At 45.3% G+C, this 14596-nt stretch overlaps 1 protein-coding gene across 4 annotated transcripts in view; it reads left to right on the forward strand.

The window, feature by feature from the left end:
* cica (capicua transcriptional repressor a) overlaps nucleotides 1-14596 on the forward strand; it is a 33460-nt gene that overhangs the window by 15218 nt on the left and 3646 nt on the right. For 3 of the 4 annotated variants that reach the window (XM_069176567.1, XM_069176569.1, XM_069176568.1), the window contains exons 4-21: nucleotides 356-487; nucleotides 1553-1706; nucleotides 3946-4045; nucleotides 4164-4346; nucleotides 4440-4566; nucleotides 5725-5897; nucleotides 6746-6878; nucleotides 7260-7342; nucleotides 7730-8585; nucleotides 9063-9205; nucleotides 9921-10081; nucleotides 10615-10858; nucleotides 11314-11608; nucleotides 12050-12231; nucleotides 12658-12800; nucleotides 13612-13763; nucleotides 13873-14007; nucleotides 14087-14212. In XM_069176567.1, the coding sequence (XP_069032668.1) occupies nucleotides 356-487; nucleotides 1553-1706; nucleotides 3946-4045; nucleotides 4164-4346; nucleotides 4440-4566; nucleotides 5725-5897; nucleotides 6746-6878; nucleotides 7260-7342; nucleotides 7730-8585; nucleotides 9063-9205; nucleotides 9921-10081; nucleotides 10615-10858; nucleotides 11314-11608; nucleotides 12050-12231; nucleotides 12658-12800; nucleotides 13612-13763; nucleotides 13873-14007; nucleotides 14087-14212 (3522 nt within the window). The remainder of the gene's footprint in view (nucleotides 1-355; nucleotides 488-1552; nucleotides 1707-3945; nucleotides 4046-4163; nucleotides 4347-4439; nucleotides 4567-5724; nucleotides 5898-6745; nucleotides 6879-7259; nucleotides 7343-7729; nucleotides 8586-9062; nucleotides 9206-9920; nucleotides 10082-10614; nucleotides 10859-11313; nucleotides 11609-12049; nucleotides 12232-12657; nucleotides 12801-13611; nucleotides 13764-13872; nucleotides 14008-14086; nucleotides 14213-14596) is intronic. The other variant, XM_069176570.1, reaches the window with a different exon arrangement.

Raw genomic sequence — 14596 nt, forward strand, 5'->3', positions numbered from 1 at the left:
TTCCCTCATCACATCACACACCGCATGACCCCTCAACTCTCATTATCCTGAGGGTTGGTCTGTGTGTTGGAGAAGCGGGGCAGAATAGGTGACTGAATACACAACTCCATTCATGGTCTTCAGGCCCGGGCAGCTTCTGTCAAAGTGTAGTTTTTAGTAGTGCTTTTAGCTCGTCGCCGGGCCGGCTGACGGTCACGTAGGACTTCACACGGTGCCAGAGGGCAGAGTACTACCTTCTGTCTACTGTTCATGGTACTCATATGGATAAACATGATGACATTTCACTTTCTTTCTTTTTTTTTTTTTTTTTTTTCTTTTTTTGTTTTCCTCACTCTCTTCTCTTCTCTTCCCACAGTTTGGACCAACGTGGAGCCTCGGTCGGTGCCAGTGTTCCCTTGGCATTCGCTCGTCCCTTTCCTGGAGCCCAGCCAATCACCAGTGGCTGCCCAGCCTGCTGATGGCCAGCAGCTTGTCAATCAGAGCAAAGGTAACCCAACGACCCCGCTCCTTTTCTTCTTGTCATGACATCCTGACTTCTTTTTTTTTTGTTTTTATATTCCCTTCACGCTGTAACGCCGTATTATAAAGTAGTATTTCCCACAGTGAAATAATCGTAACACAGGAAATGTTATGTACAACTGTGTTCTCAAATAACAACTGCCAAAACACTCAAGTACGAATCAGCAGCCAAGTCAGTGTCTCCCAAAACAGTCGCCACAGAATTGCAAATCACCACAGTTGGTGTTCACACCAATTTTATTCCAGTAACACTGTTGATGACACTATTTATTTACTGAGGTGCCAACATTTATTCATAGATTTAAGTTTGACTGGTGTAGACAGACAGCAATCTGAAAGCCTAAACAATTATGACTTGAAGGATCAATCGGTTATTAAACTAGTTGGTGATACATTTTCTGTCAATAATCTGATAAATGCAGCTCTATACTGTTAACAAGGAAACTTAGTCTCTGGGAATTTTGAGCACAAATATTAACCATTTTCACCCCAGACAATGTTGTTAAAACTGTATGAACATATAAGACATAACCAACATTATGCTGTTAGATCGGTTCACCACACTGTATACAGTCTTCAAAGCATTTTTCCATCTGAATAAATGCCACAAAAACTGTATTGCTAAGTATTTGATAATAACCTTAATAATTGAGTAAAAATATCTGCTGTGTCAACTGAGCTTCGTACAGAGTAGATTTAATGACAAAATATTTATGTAATGTACTGATTTAATAACTAAAACCTCGAGGAAACAGTTTCTTTACACGTGTCTTCATTTTACATGAAGTATTTTTCTTCCCCCGGCAGCAGATTATAACATAGATGTAGTCGGAGCTCGTCACCCCCCCCCCCCCCCCCCCCCCCCCCCCCCCCGCGGTCAGTTGGCCTGATTAACTCCCGTCAACAAGCAGCATGCAGGGCAGCCCTGTGTTTACACATATGGCACACTGTTACTCACTTTCATGAAGCTTTTCACCAAGCTGCACATTAAAAAAAAAAATAAAGCTTTTTTTATTTTTTTTTTATTTGTCAGAGCCTCGCTGCGGTGTGGCGCTGGTGAGCGAGGGGCGGCCGGGCCCTCCGGACCTGGAGAGGGGCTCGCCCTTGTGCCCTCCACCGACCAATGACAATCCTCCTGCGGAGCGGGGCGGGGCGGACAGCGAGACGGAGAGCGACACAGACGACCCGTAAGCGTGCTTTTTTTCATTTCGAGCTTATCGCCTCTGACATTTCAAACAGTACGATGGCTTTGACGCGTTTTATTTCCTGGCACGTTGAAGACTTGTGAAACAAACACAGCAGAGTGTATAGCGCGGTGCAGCAGTGGCTGCCGACGGCAAACGCAATCAAGAAGAGAGTTAGAAGAAGCACAAAACACGAGAGATTTCATTATCAGTTATTCCTCAAATGTTCCTTGCTTGTACTCTCACTTACCACTCAGGATATTTTTTCCAAAATTTATTGTATGTATACTTTGGGGAAAATAAAATGTAGCTGTATTTCATGTCGCTAAAATGGAGACACAAACAAAACAAAAAGTGTTGTCGCTCCGAGACCTTTTGTTCTTTCCAAAAGTATCACCTTTTTTTTTTCTTTTTTTTTTTTCTCGGTGCTCCTTTTAAATGGTGTCAACTCATTTTGAGCAAAAAAAAACACTCCATACGTTGTGTTTGTTTCCTTCCCTTGCTGTGAGTATGACTCATTAGAGGGCGGATAGTAACTGTACATTATTTATACGAGATGCAGTTTGTCGATGTAGTTTGAATCACTTTAAAAGGCTTTAAAAACTCTCAAGGACGCCACACTCGGAGCAGGTGCACTAAAATCCACCTTTGCCAGCAGAATTCAAAAGAAACAAAACAACTTCTTTATTTTCTTTTTCTTTATCAGCTGCATTTGTGTGTGTGTGTGTGTGTGTCTGGCAGGAGTTGTATAGTCTGTGCCTGTTCGTTCCTCTCAGTCTCGGGTTGTGTCTCTGCATCTGTCTGGGTTATTGCTCTTTCAGAGTGACTCAGACAGGCTGTCTGGTTGGTAGCGTGGTTATGAATGTTTTCAGGGTCGCCGGGCTCACAAAGGCCACCGTCGGCACAAAAGAAACGCATCAGCGTTATCTCGGCGTTACAGTGGCTACACCTGTTATCCGCCTGCGTCTCAATGGAGAGACCGATGGCATTGATGGAAAACAAAAACAAAAATCGACGCATTTAAATGAGATTTGAGCTCCCGTTCCTACGTGTCCATTCCCGGTCCGTTACTTCCTGCTTTTCTTTTTTGTGTGTGTGTACGTAACTGACACACAAACTGAAACATCCCCCGACATGAACACATTCACACATACGCCTCTAAACATGAACCACGAATAACACGTCTGACTGAACTTCAACCCAACTCTCTGACACCGGTAATGGTGACATTATAGTTTGTTTTTTCATTGCTTCCCACGGCTTAATTAGCATCTCTGTTATGTCTTTGCTGTATTTGCCAAAATGTTCACAGTTTCAAAACAAACTTTTCTTATATAGGATTTAATTAAATTTTCCTTTTTTTTTTCAGTCAGTTTAGCAACAAGATTCTCAGTGTTTCCTGCTGATCTCAGGATAAAGGGAGATGACCGGAGTCAAACCACAGAAGCTACACCTACGTGGAACGTACCTTTACCTTTAAGGCCACCGCAGAAACTCGATCTTTTGTCATCGTGGCGACTGTTATGTTCACAGCTGAAACCAGTTTCTTGCCAGTTGTCTGGAGATAGCTTTTAACACTTCGGCTACAATTTTGCTGTTTGTTTCAGCATTGACGGTCTGATTGTGCCTCTCTGTAAGGGGTCATTACTAATATGTTATTAGTTATTAGATTACATACGATAATACAAATTTGTACACAAACTGATGTTTATTTTACGACTGTGATTCTTCAACCGCTGTAACACAACAGCAGTTCAAACACAACCCTACTCTGTGGTGGCATTTGATTTGCTGTTTGTATTTGCTCAGTGTCTGGTTGCCTCGTCTGGGGAAAAAAAAAACCGTCGTGACTCACAGAAAGAGTGTCGTTTATTAGTAGCAGGAACAATTACCTAGAATTAGCTGAATAAATACTCTGTAGTTAGCGCGATCGGTGAGAACGTCGTCAGTAGATAAGAAAAGAAAAACAGAACACAAAGGGAACGCTTTGATTTGGGCAACTGCCATGTGATTTCTTGAGTTTTTGTGGTTTAGACAGCATGACATTTCATACTGGTTATGTTTTTTACTTCCTATTAAATACACACTCTTTTGCAGAGTTTTTAAATAACATGGGAGCCACTGCATCACAAATTCCTCTATTTGGCCACATTTTCTTTTCCTGGAAGTCACTCAGACGGAGGAATCTCCCTTTAGTCTCAGCCGGATTTTCAGTTTCACTTCTCTCTGTGTGTGAATGCAGGTTTTCCCCGGGTGTGGCCAACGATCCGGCGCCCTCCACTGGAACCATGAAGAGACGCACACAGTCCCTCAGCGCCCTGCCCAAGGACGGAGATAGGAAGGTATAAGACCACATTTCAAGACGGTCAAAAAGTAGAGGAGGGTGAAAAGAAGAAGGTTATGACTACTGTAGCTTAGCATAAACGTCTAAACTCCTGTCCTCTCCCGAACTCCAACCAGAGGGAGAAGGACCACATCCGCCGTCCCATGAATGCATTCATGATCTTCAGTAAACGCCACCGGGCCCTGGTGCACCAGCGACATCCCAACCAGGACAACCGGACGGTGAGCAAGATCCTGGGGGAGTGGTGGTACGCTCTCGGGCCCAATGAGAAGCAGCAGTACCACGACCTGGCCTTTCAGGTGAACATACCCCTCTGAAACTCTTCCGCGGGCTAATATGTTCTTACATTTATATTGCAACAGAATATTAAAGACCCTTTTCTCTTCCTCCAGGTGAAGGAGGCCCATTTCAGAGCTCACCCAGACTGGAAGTGGTGTAACAAGGACCGCAGGAAGTCTTTGTCCGAGGGCCGCGGGACACCAAAGGAGCCGCGGGAGAGGAGCATGTCAGAGAGCATAGGTGTGTGTGTGTGTGTGTGTGTGTGTGTGTGTGTGTGTGTGTGTGTGTGTGTGTGTGTGTGTGTGTGTCTGTGTCTGTGTGATGATCAGCATTATACAACAAGTTGTATACAACACACCCTGCTCATCACTAGAAAATATCACCACCTCCTCAATGGTTATATATATATATATATATATATATATATATATATATATATATATATATATAAATATAAATATATATAAATAGAATAGAATTTCATATAATATGCAATATAATGTTGTATTTACTTGTATGTGACCCATTTGGATGAATCGGGTCTCTTTTGGTCCTATTTTGTCGCTCCGAGCAGCCGTACCGTAAAACACCACAGATCGTCACGCACTTAAAATCCTAGCGCTGGCTGGCTTGACCGGTTCGACACGGTGCGGAAATCTTTATAAATACATGACCCCATCAATTAATTTTTTCAGCGGTTATCTTGGTTACAGCAAGACAGAGCTAGCTGAATAGTTTAGTGTTTCTACATGCTGCATTTATTCAGTTTGAGAAAAGATCTCTGGAAAGCATTAAAACGGACCAGAAATCCTCCCTGTTGCTAAGGGTCGGTTGCTAAGGGTTACTAAGGGTCGGCCTACTTCTTGGAGTGGTAAACATTGCATACATTACGTAAGAGTCTACTGACTTGGCTGATTGTTTTCCAGTTGTTAGTCATACCCCATGTATTGCCATGGAAACGGAGTTCGACACTAACAAAAAGTCCAACTTGATTACATGTTTTATTTAGTTGGTAACTTGGTGTATAATCGCTGTATTACACAAGAAGGTGATCCTTTCCAAGCACATGTACAAAATCCCGTTTAGAGGGGAATTCACTTCAGGTGCTTCAATGCCTTGAAATACTTTTACTATTGTAGTGATGTGATTTTATTTACAATATTTATGATTTTATGACAAAATAAACGATAATTCCATATTACATAAAACTATCACACTGATTTTTTTTTTGATTTTTTTTTAAATTTTTTATCACGTCGGGCATTTCTCTGATGCTTTTCCACACAGTGACTGAAAATGTGAAATACAAACAACAATAGGCTTTCTTTAAGATTGATCTTCTCCCTGATGGTGCGCTGTGATGATGTTCGCTCAGACTCTTTCTTCTCTCCTCTCCAGATGCCCACATGGAGAACCAGGTGCTGGAAGGGAAGGTCGGAGGCCCGTGTTGGCCAGCGGGACCGGAGCGCCGAGCGGGGCTGTTCGGGGGGCAGCACCCCCGTCCCCGGGCCTTTTCCCAGAGCGCCGTGCACACCCTGGAGCAGAGGGAGAGGGAGGGAGACCTGGAGAAGGTACGAGGTTGTTAATCTGTAGCTCCGAGGCGGTAAACACACTCCGGAGACTTAAGAGTGAGAGGGAAGCCGTTCCAGATCACTCGTTACCACCAGCCGGTTACTTAACAGTGTAATCTCTCAGAAAAACCTCCGCAGGAAGATAATAGTCTCACTGTTGAAGAAATGACGGGCTTTAATTCAAGTTGTGTATATTAACAGCAAATCCAAGAGCACAAACAAAAGAAAACAATCAACGTTAAAAACAACAGACTGAAGTAATTCTGTAAAAATAAAACAGCACAAGTATTGCTTCCTGTGTGTGTGTGTGTGTGTGTGTGTGTGTGTGTGTGTGTGTGTGTGTGTGTGTATAATTGCCTTTGCACCAGCATGCGTGTGTATTCACAGACTGCAGATGTGTGCGTCCTTCAAGAGCGCAGAGCACTTCGGTTGAACTCTACAACTAAAAAGCACTGCAGTTCAAAAACAGTTCAAGTGGGCTCACTGGGTTTTGTGTGTGTGTGTGTGTGTGTGTGTGTGTGTGTGTGTGTGTGTGTGTGTGTGTGTGTGTGTGTGTGTGAGATTCAGTCTTTGCAACTGAAAGGAAAAAAAAAAAAAAAGTTCTGGGGAACGCAGCCTCAAACTTCAAAGCTCTCCCTTTTTTTTTTATTGTGCCTTTGAAGGTATGAGACCGGTGTTTGCCGCGTGCGAGCGCCGTTGTTTGAAGGCGTGCCTTTAATGCCGGTGGCCATATATGAACGCAGACTTAAAAAACAAAAATAGCTACATTACTTTGGAGTAAAAAATCTCTGAAACTGTATGAGAGTAAAGATTTTTTTTTTTTTTTTTTTTAAATTTTACTTTCTCAGGAGGAAGGAGCGAGCTTGTTTCGCGGCCGGCCGATGCCTCACACGCTGTACCAGGGCGGGGTCAGCGAGGATGTGACCAGCGACGAGGAGCGCATGGTCATCTGCGAGGAAGAAGGAGACGATGATGTCATGGGTGAGTGAACATGATCAGCAGAGTGGGCTAGTGGTGGCTAGAGACTTGTAACTCATAACCACAGAGTGATGGTTTCAGTTCCCCCGAGGGCCCGTTTGAAAGAGACACTGAGCTTCAGTCTTCTTCGGCACTGTGTCAGCAAAACGTCTAAATGCGAGAAGAAAAAAAAAGAAAAAGTTACTGTGTCACGTTGTTAGTCTCAGCTGCTGACTGTTAATTGCTGGTGTTCGAATATAGCAACAACAATCACACTTTATTTGCAATGTGACGGTGATTCTGGCAGATTGAACGCCCAATTTTCGTTGTTTCATCTGCTCACATCTGATTGCAAACAGTTGAAATTGCGTAGTGTTAAAACTCTTGACCCCCCCCCCCCCTCAGAGGACTCGTGCCCCGAAGGCTCCATCGACCTCAAGTGTAAAGAGCGAGTGACAGACAGTGATGAGGACGAACCAGATGGACAGGTGGGTGAAGAGATTGTCAAATAACTTGCATAACTTTCCACGCTGGTCTTAACTTTAGCCTAGAGTCTACTGGGTAACCGTGGCAACCATGTTGTGCTGGATACATACCGTGCAACTTAAAAGGAAATGTTGTGTATAGTTTTTTTTCTCACCGTGGTTTCCAGAGGCAGTTTTATGTAGGTTGGTTTTACAGTGTAGCGTCTCATATCTACGGCATGTAAGGCGTCGTACTGTTGGTGGTTTGATTTAAGTTTTGACATTTCTTTATTCTCAACAAGCATTAAAAACCAAATGATTTTTTTTTTTGCAAAGTTACTTTAAGTTGAGAAACTTGTGTGTTCAAGAAGAACTTCACCGCTTTGATCTCTGCGCCTCTCTTCCCTCCAGCATGGCTTCCAGCCAGTGGCTCCCTCCTCTCACCCCTCCTCCTCCTCTCCCTCCACCCCTCAATCCGACTCCACTTCTGCTAAAGGGAACGGAGGAGGAGGAGGAGGTGCAGAAGATGGGTCCGAGAGGAAGAAAAAGAGAGGCACGGATGGAAGAGAGGAAGGCATCGAGGGAGGGCCCAGGAAGGAGGAGATAGCAGCGAGCGGTGGAGAAGGAATCGGAGGAGGCGGACAGGGTGTCTCCTGTTTGTCCACCGCAGGCTCCACGTCCATCACCCAGGCTCCCCTCACTCTGGCTCAGCACGGTTTGACCCAGGTCCTCGCCGGCATCCGCATGGCTCCCACTATGGTGACCAATGTGGTGCGCCCCATCACCAGCACGCCCATCCCGATCGCCAGCAAGCCGGTGGAAGGAGCCACCGCCCACAGCTCCCTCCTGCAGGACAAGAAAGCCAATCTCCTGATTGGAGGAGGCGGGCCTCAGCAGCTGCCAATCACCGCAGGGGGTGGGTACCTGTCGTCCTCCTCCCCCGGTCCAGTCAGTGTAACCCCCGTGGGAGGCAGCGGCCTGGTCACTAGCCTAGTCCTGGGAGGGTCCTTCCCCGCAGCCCAGCTCCTCACCCCTGCACCCCTGCAGCCACCCACCCAAACTCCCCCCCTACCTGTCCTGCAGCCCCAGCTCCACCCCACCGCTGTCACACCTCCCGCCTGCCCCCAAGTCCAGTACGTCCAGCCCACCGAGAGCCCCTCCTCCCCTCAACTCACACACCAGCAGATCCTCTCCCTGCCCATCAATGCCGCCCTGGCCAATGGCGTACACTCAGGGGCGGGAATCAGAGTCAGCCCCGGGACTCGAGGTGAGACAGAGAGCAACGATTGGCTGACAGAAAAAAAACTTTTTCTTCCTAGTTTTTTCACCGGTCGACTAAAAACTGAAATAAAAACATGTCTTTCTTTGATTTTTCTTTTTGCTGTAGTTCAATAGATTTGATTGACAGGAAAAACACTGTTGACATGGGTTTTGAGTGCCCACCGCCCACCTCTGCTTTAATCACTCTGTTCATAAGAGTCTGAAGCAACAGGACGTAATTCCACCTTGTTAACAGTGAGGAATTTCACTTATATCAGTCTCTGAAATGTTCTCGGCGTGTCTCCGCCCACCGTCGCTCCGGTGCTGTCTTCACCTCCCCTCTTTTGACTCGATTCATCTGTTCCTCCTATGACTGGTTTAATTCTCTCTCTCTCTCTCTCTCTCTCTCTCTCTCTCTCTCTCTCTCTCTCTCTCTCTCTATCTATCTCTCTCTCTCTCTCTCTCTCTCCTTCTCACTCATTAGTCCAAACCCAGTCGCCCGTCTTGCAGAGCAAGATGTTGGTTCCCATGGCAACAGTGAGAACAGGCTCTACTCCTCCTCATCCTTCAATTTCCCTGGTGGCTCCGCCTCTTCCTGTACAGAACGGCCCTGCAACAGGAAACAAGGTAAGAGTATCGGAGACGGTGCTGACACAACTGATCGACTAGCCAGTGGACAGAATATTAATTAATACAGTTTTATTCATTTATTACAGAAACATATATATCGTGTTAAAACAAATATTTTGATCTGTTGGTTGGACAAAGTTATTAATGAAGATCTCTTGAGCTTTCAGAACCATTTTCAGCTGTTAATCATTAATCAAAAGACTAATTGTGGCTACACAGGTCCAACAAATAATGGCCGCACATCATACTGATGTCGTCAGAGGATTTTATTGGCACTCTCTCTTTTTTTGTCACCTCGGACATCTATAAACTACAAATACAACATAAACGTTCAAACAAACATCTCTGAGCTCTTTTTGGAGCCTCTAAATATCAATACAATATAAATATATATAATAATCATGAACACACTGTAACTTGTTTCTTAGACAGTTACATGAGTCAATTAATCAAAACAATGAAATGAAATTAAGATTTAAACAATGGTATCTGCTAGTTGCAGCCATACTGCTGTTCACTCCATTATTCAGAACTCTGAGGGCCATAAAATCATGTTACATATTTATAAGTTTTCCTCACTGGTTACTTAACAAATACATGATCAAATATTAAATGTGTGATCTTAGAAAAACAATTTTACCCTTAAAATATACCTTAAAAAATGTTGGGAATAGTTTGAGAAATTCATGTTGTTTATGTCTCCCCCGCCCAGATCATCCAGATTGCTCCCATGCCCGTGGTGCAGACCAACATACATCCTAGCGGCGCAGCAACAGTACATCCTGGGAGCCCCTTTCCTGTTTCCGTGGCAACAGTGATGGCTCCCGGTGCTGCGCCCCCACAGACCGTTCTCCTGACCTCCCCACCCACCAGGTCACTATCACACAGGCCCAACACCTGAACGACAGCAACGTATACCCGACTGCATTTTGACGATGAGTCAGCTGGTCACAGACGCCTCTCAGATTCTTGATCTACAACAGTTAAAGATGTGTTCAGATTTGGATTTTCAGAAAGGTCATGACATGATTTAATGTGCAGTCAACACAGATAAAGAAAGTCAACACTGTGAACAGATTTTTATGCTCCATCATCCCTCGGAGCGATTTTGTAACTTCAAATGTATTTTTCTCCAGTTTTCCGAAGTTCAGAAAGAGGTTAAAGAAAAAAGCTTGTTGAAAGTGAAAATTTTCTTTAAAGCTTAAACAAAGCTTCAATTTATTGAGTGGCTTCTTCACGAAAAAAATAATCTACACCCACTTCTGTATATATTTAAGTCATTTTTAAACCAACCTAATGAGCCAAAAAGTAGGTTTGCTGCTGAGATCATTATTGACATTTTTGGATTTCTAATATTATTATAACCGTATTCACCATGAACACTCGTGACCTTTTCTCTCCGTCAGGATCACCTATGTCCAATCTGGACCAGGTGTTTCCACAGCAACGGCCCAACAGGGTCCTCAGCCTCCAGGCCCGGCGTACCTCCCGTCACCCCTGGCAACCCTGGGCTTCACCGCCATCACGCCGGCTGGGCAAACCCTGGTTCAGCCAATCGTCGGTCCGCCGCCGCTGCTGGCTGCAGCTCCGCCCCTGAGCTGTCAATCACAGACTTCTCCGGGCCCGACGGCAGCAGCCGCCGGTCGTCAGGTAAATAGGAACAACTGTAGTGTAGAGGTGTGTGGTCAGGAAGACTGAAATGTAAAAAAAAAAAGTTAAAGATGAAATTAACTTACTTTTTTGCCCATTTTTAATTCTTCCTATTTGCTTCAAAAGAATAGATATATTTTGGTTCGAAAAGTTACTAATAATCTGATCTCAGGAAAAGTCTTTTTTAACAGAGCGATTGTATTTATACTTTCACTTATTTTCTCTCCGCTTTGGTTGGCCTCGTCATGACATGTCGTGGCGTAGGAACACATGTTGTCAGCGGCTGTTTTCACCTCTTTGTGTTTCCTTGTCTTGTTTTCCAAAACAATCAGAGGTGGAACCAGAGAAGCCTCGTTCATTTAGGAACCAGAAATGAGACACAAAACCCTCCGAGCACCAGGGTGGATCGCAGCAGCCTGAAATCTGTTTTCTGACACGTTCGGTTTCTTCTGCAGGTACTCACTGCCATATACCCTGCACCGACTGTCGCCTTGGCTACGGGCGTGGTCTCGATGACGGCCGCGCCACCCGCGGTGGCGGCTCCGGCCCAGGACGTGATGAGCCCTCCCTCTCCGCTGCCGATGGGAGCGCAGGGTTCGGCGGTGGCGACCCCTCAGCCCGGCGGGTGGATGGAGGTGGAGGTGAAACGTGAGAGCCTGCTGGATGTTGAGACCGAGGACGGAGCTCAGGGATTGTCGAGCTGTGCCACCAGCTCCTCATTGGCCATTTATATGACCAGCGGCGCAACAGGTAAGGCTCCACTGGTTTCACCTGGTTTGGACTTAAATTTCAGTGAACGTTTCTTCAGTGGCGTAAAGCGTGGAGCCTTAATACTCTTAAATTACACCCCTCCTTGTCTCACAGGATGAGAGGCAAACAAATCTTTTACCTTAATATTAAACTAAACATTAGTGATTGGAAAGTACTATGATTTGCTGAGAATCACCACAAACCTAAATCTGGTTGGATGAAGGCACTTTTCTCTGTAAGTTTTCCAGAGTGAAAAACACATCAGATTCTACCTGAATCATCCACCGTGAGAATCAGCGTCTCTTTACATTTGAGGTGAAACTGATCTTGCAGGATGAAGGCTGACAGACGCAGTGTGCGACTTCTAAAGTGAGATGAATAAGGTTCGGTACAGTCTGTTTTGTATGAACGTTTGACTGGATCTTTTATTTACTTTTCCAGTAAAAAAAGAGGAGGACATCGGTTTTTCCATCAAAGAAGAAAATATGAGAGACGGATACGGCCGAGAGAAACGAAGCGAGATGGACGAGGAGCGAGAGAGAGGGATGAAGGAGAGCGGTGAGAAGAAGAGAGGCAGACAGATGGACAGAGACGAGCACGGCGTCGGCAACAGCAGCAAAGAGGTGAAAGAAGCTGCCCAATATCTGCTCCGGTCAATCAGCTGTTTCTCTCATCAAACCACACGTCTTAAAACTTTGGTTTTTCGATCTGCAGTTCAGATTTTTCTCGGATTTCTGAGAGGAATTCATTTACTTGTTTGAATCTGGTCTGTATTAAACAGATCTTACACAACTTCTCTTAGTGAAGTCAAGGATTTTCTGTGAACTTTGCAAATGCATTTCAGGTGCTTTCCCGAATGTTTCCCCCGCAGCGAATCATCGTTTTGAAAATAATATAATCAGATAATAGAACAATCATAAGTCATAAATGAGTTGGTTGCTGTCACACCACAGGAGGTATGTTTAAAAACAGCTCGTCATAGGTGCACTGACGCTGCAGAAAGTTACGCAGCCCTCAGTCCAATGTTTTTCCTCCCACTCTCTTCCCAGGCTGGACCTCGTTCCCCACCTCCACCCTCCTCAGGTTTGGACCCCCCACTGCCTCCCCCTGCTGAAAGAGAACCACCCACTTCCTCCAAGAGGACCAAGTTCAGACCGCCGCCGCTCAAGAAGACACCTGACTCTCTTGAAAAGTGAGTGGGTCAATATCAGCACAGAAATCTCATATTTCTTACGTTTTTAAACAAACGTGTGTGGCTTATGGTTTCTAAAGGAACCTCAAAGTTTCCGAATTTACAAATTGGCATGAAATGAGTCAGTACCCCCGAAAGGAGGAACAGAAATTGAGAATGAGATGCGAGTGTTTTGTTATATTTTTTTAAGCCCCACCTCATGCTTGACTGCAAGAAAAGCTTTTATTAAAGTCAGACTTCTCAAAGAATCAGTGCCAGATCAGAGTAAGAAATTAAAAACATTTTTTTTTAAAGTCTGCCAGGTCCTTCTGTCTTCCTGGTCGTGGTAGAACAATGTTCCCTTTTATTTTAACAGTTTACGTTTCCCCAGGCTGGGAGAGCTCATACAACAGGAGCTCATCTTATGTAGCTTTTGGCACGAAGCAGCTTAAAGACGAGACGATTTGTTGACTTCATTAACACTCATTTTCAAGCGTAGTGGCTTCCTTCTTCATTCTTACTGCACAGCCAAACCTCCCAACTTCAGAACACGATGGTGGAAACTCTGTTTACTGAATGTGAGTGGGCAGAGTGCCTACCCTTGATATGCAATATATTTAGACAGTAGAAAAGTGGTGGGGAAGCCACAGAGACAAGAACGCCCGGGCAGAACTCAGCCTGAAGGAATGAGAAATGTGAATAAATTCAGATGCATCCCCTGGTATTTAAAACATTGTGCTGCTGGACCGGAGACTGATGCGGCCGCTGGGTTGTTTTTCTCTCTGTGTGTGTGTGTGTGTGTGTGTGTGCGTGTGCGTGTGTGTGCGTGCAGGGTCTTGTCGGAGACGTACTTTGAGGAGCGTTTTGCCGAGCTTCCAGAGTTTAACCCGGAGGAGGTCCTTCCCTCGCCCACTCTGCAGAGTCTGGCCACCTCGCCAAGAGCCATCCTGGGGAGCTACCGCAGGAAGAGACGCAACTCTACGGGTGAGACTGAAAGATCTAAAGTTACATTGGAGAGTAAAATCACCATTTTACTATTCGGCACAAGTGTGCGTTCCTCTTCGTCATCCCTCGTGTCTCCGACTCCCTGCAGAGCTCGAGCCCACAGCAGAAGAACCCAGCTCCCCGAGGAGGAAGACCCGCTGTCTGTCCAGCTGCAGCTCCGAGCCCAACACCCCCAAGAGCGCCGCCAAGTGCGAGGGAGAAATCTTCACCTTCGACAGAGCAGGTACGACAGACGCGACAGCGCCGACAGATCTCAGAGGACGAGCCGGCAGCGCTCTGACGCACCTTTCTGAACCCAACAGGTCCGGAGGCCGAGGTTCCTCTGGGAGACCTGGACAGGGTTTCCTACTCGTCTCTGCGCCGAACTCTGGATCAGCGTCGGGCGCTGGTCATGCAGCTGTTTCAGGAACACGGCTTCTTTCCCTCAGGTAAACAAATGCTAGAAATTGCATTAAGTCGCTGGTGGAACTTTGATTTTTGTCGAGCGTGCAGCCCTGAGATCATCTGCACTCCATGAGACCAATACAACAGATCAAAAAGGATCTCAGAGTGAGAAAACCCTAATTAATCACTTCTACATCCAAATATTAAGTCTTTGCAGTATTCCATAGCATCATACATATATGAATGAACACATCCTTTTAGCTTTTGTAATTATGAAACTGAGAAACAACTGAGTCATTGTTTTTTGTATGTGAAGCAAACTGCTCAGTGAAAATCCGTGACCAAAAATCTGTTGTTTTATCTTCAAGGAAATCATACAGATTAAATGGTCATGAGGTTTTTCTCTCCTTGCTTTTCGTTAACCCCTC

The sequence above is a fragment of the Embiotoca jacksoni genome, unplaced genomic scaffold, assembly GCF_022577435.1.
Source record: "Embiotoca jacksoni isolate LCO1_2020_lvr unplaced genomic scaffold, fEmbJac1.0.p SCAF_7, whole genome shotgun sequence".
Taxonomy (NCBI): domain Eukaryota; kingdom Metazoa; phylum Chordata; class Actinopteri; family Embiotocidae; genus Embiotoca; species Embiotoca jacksoni.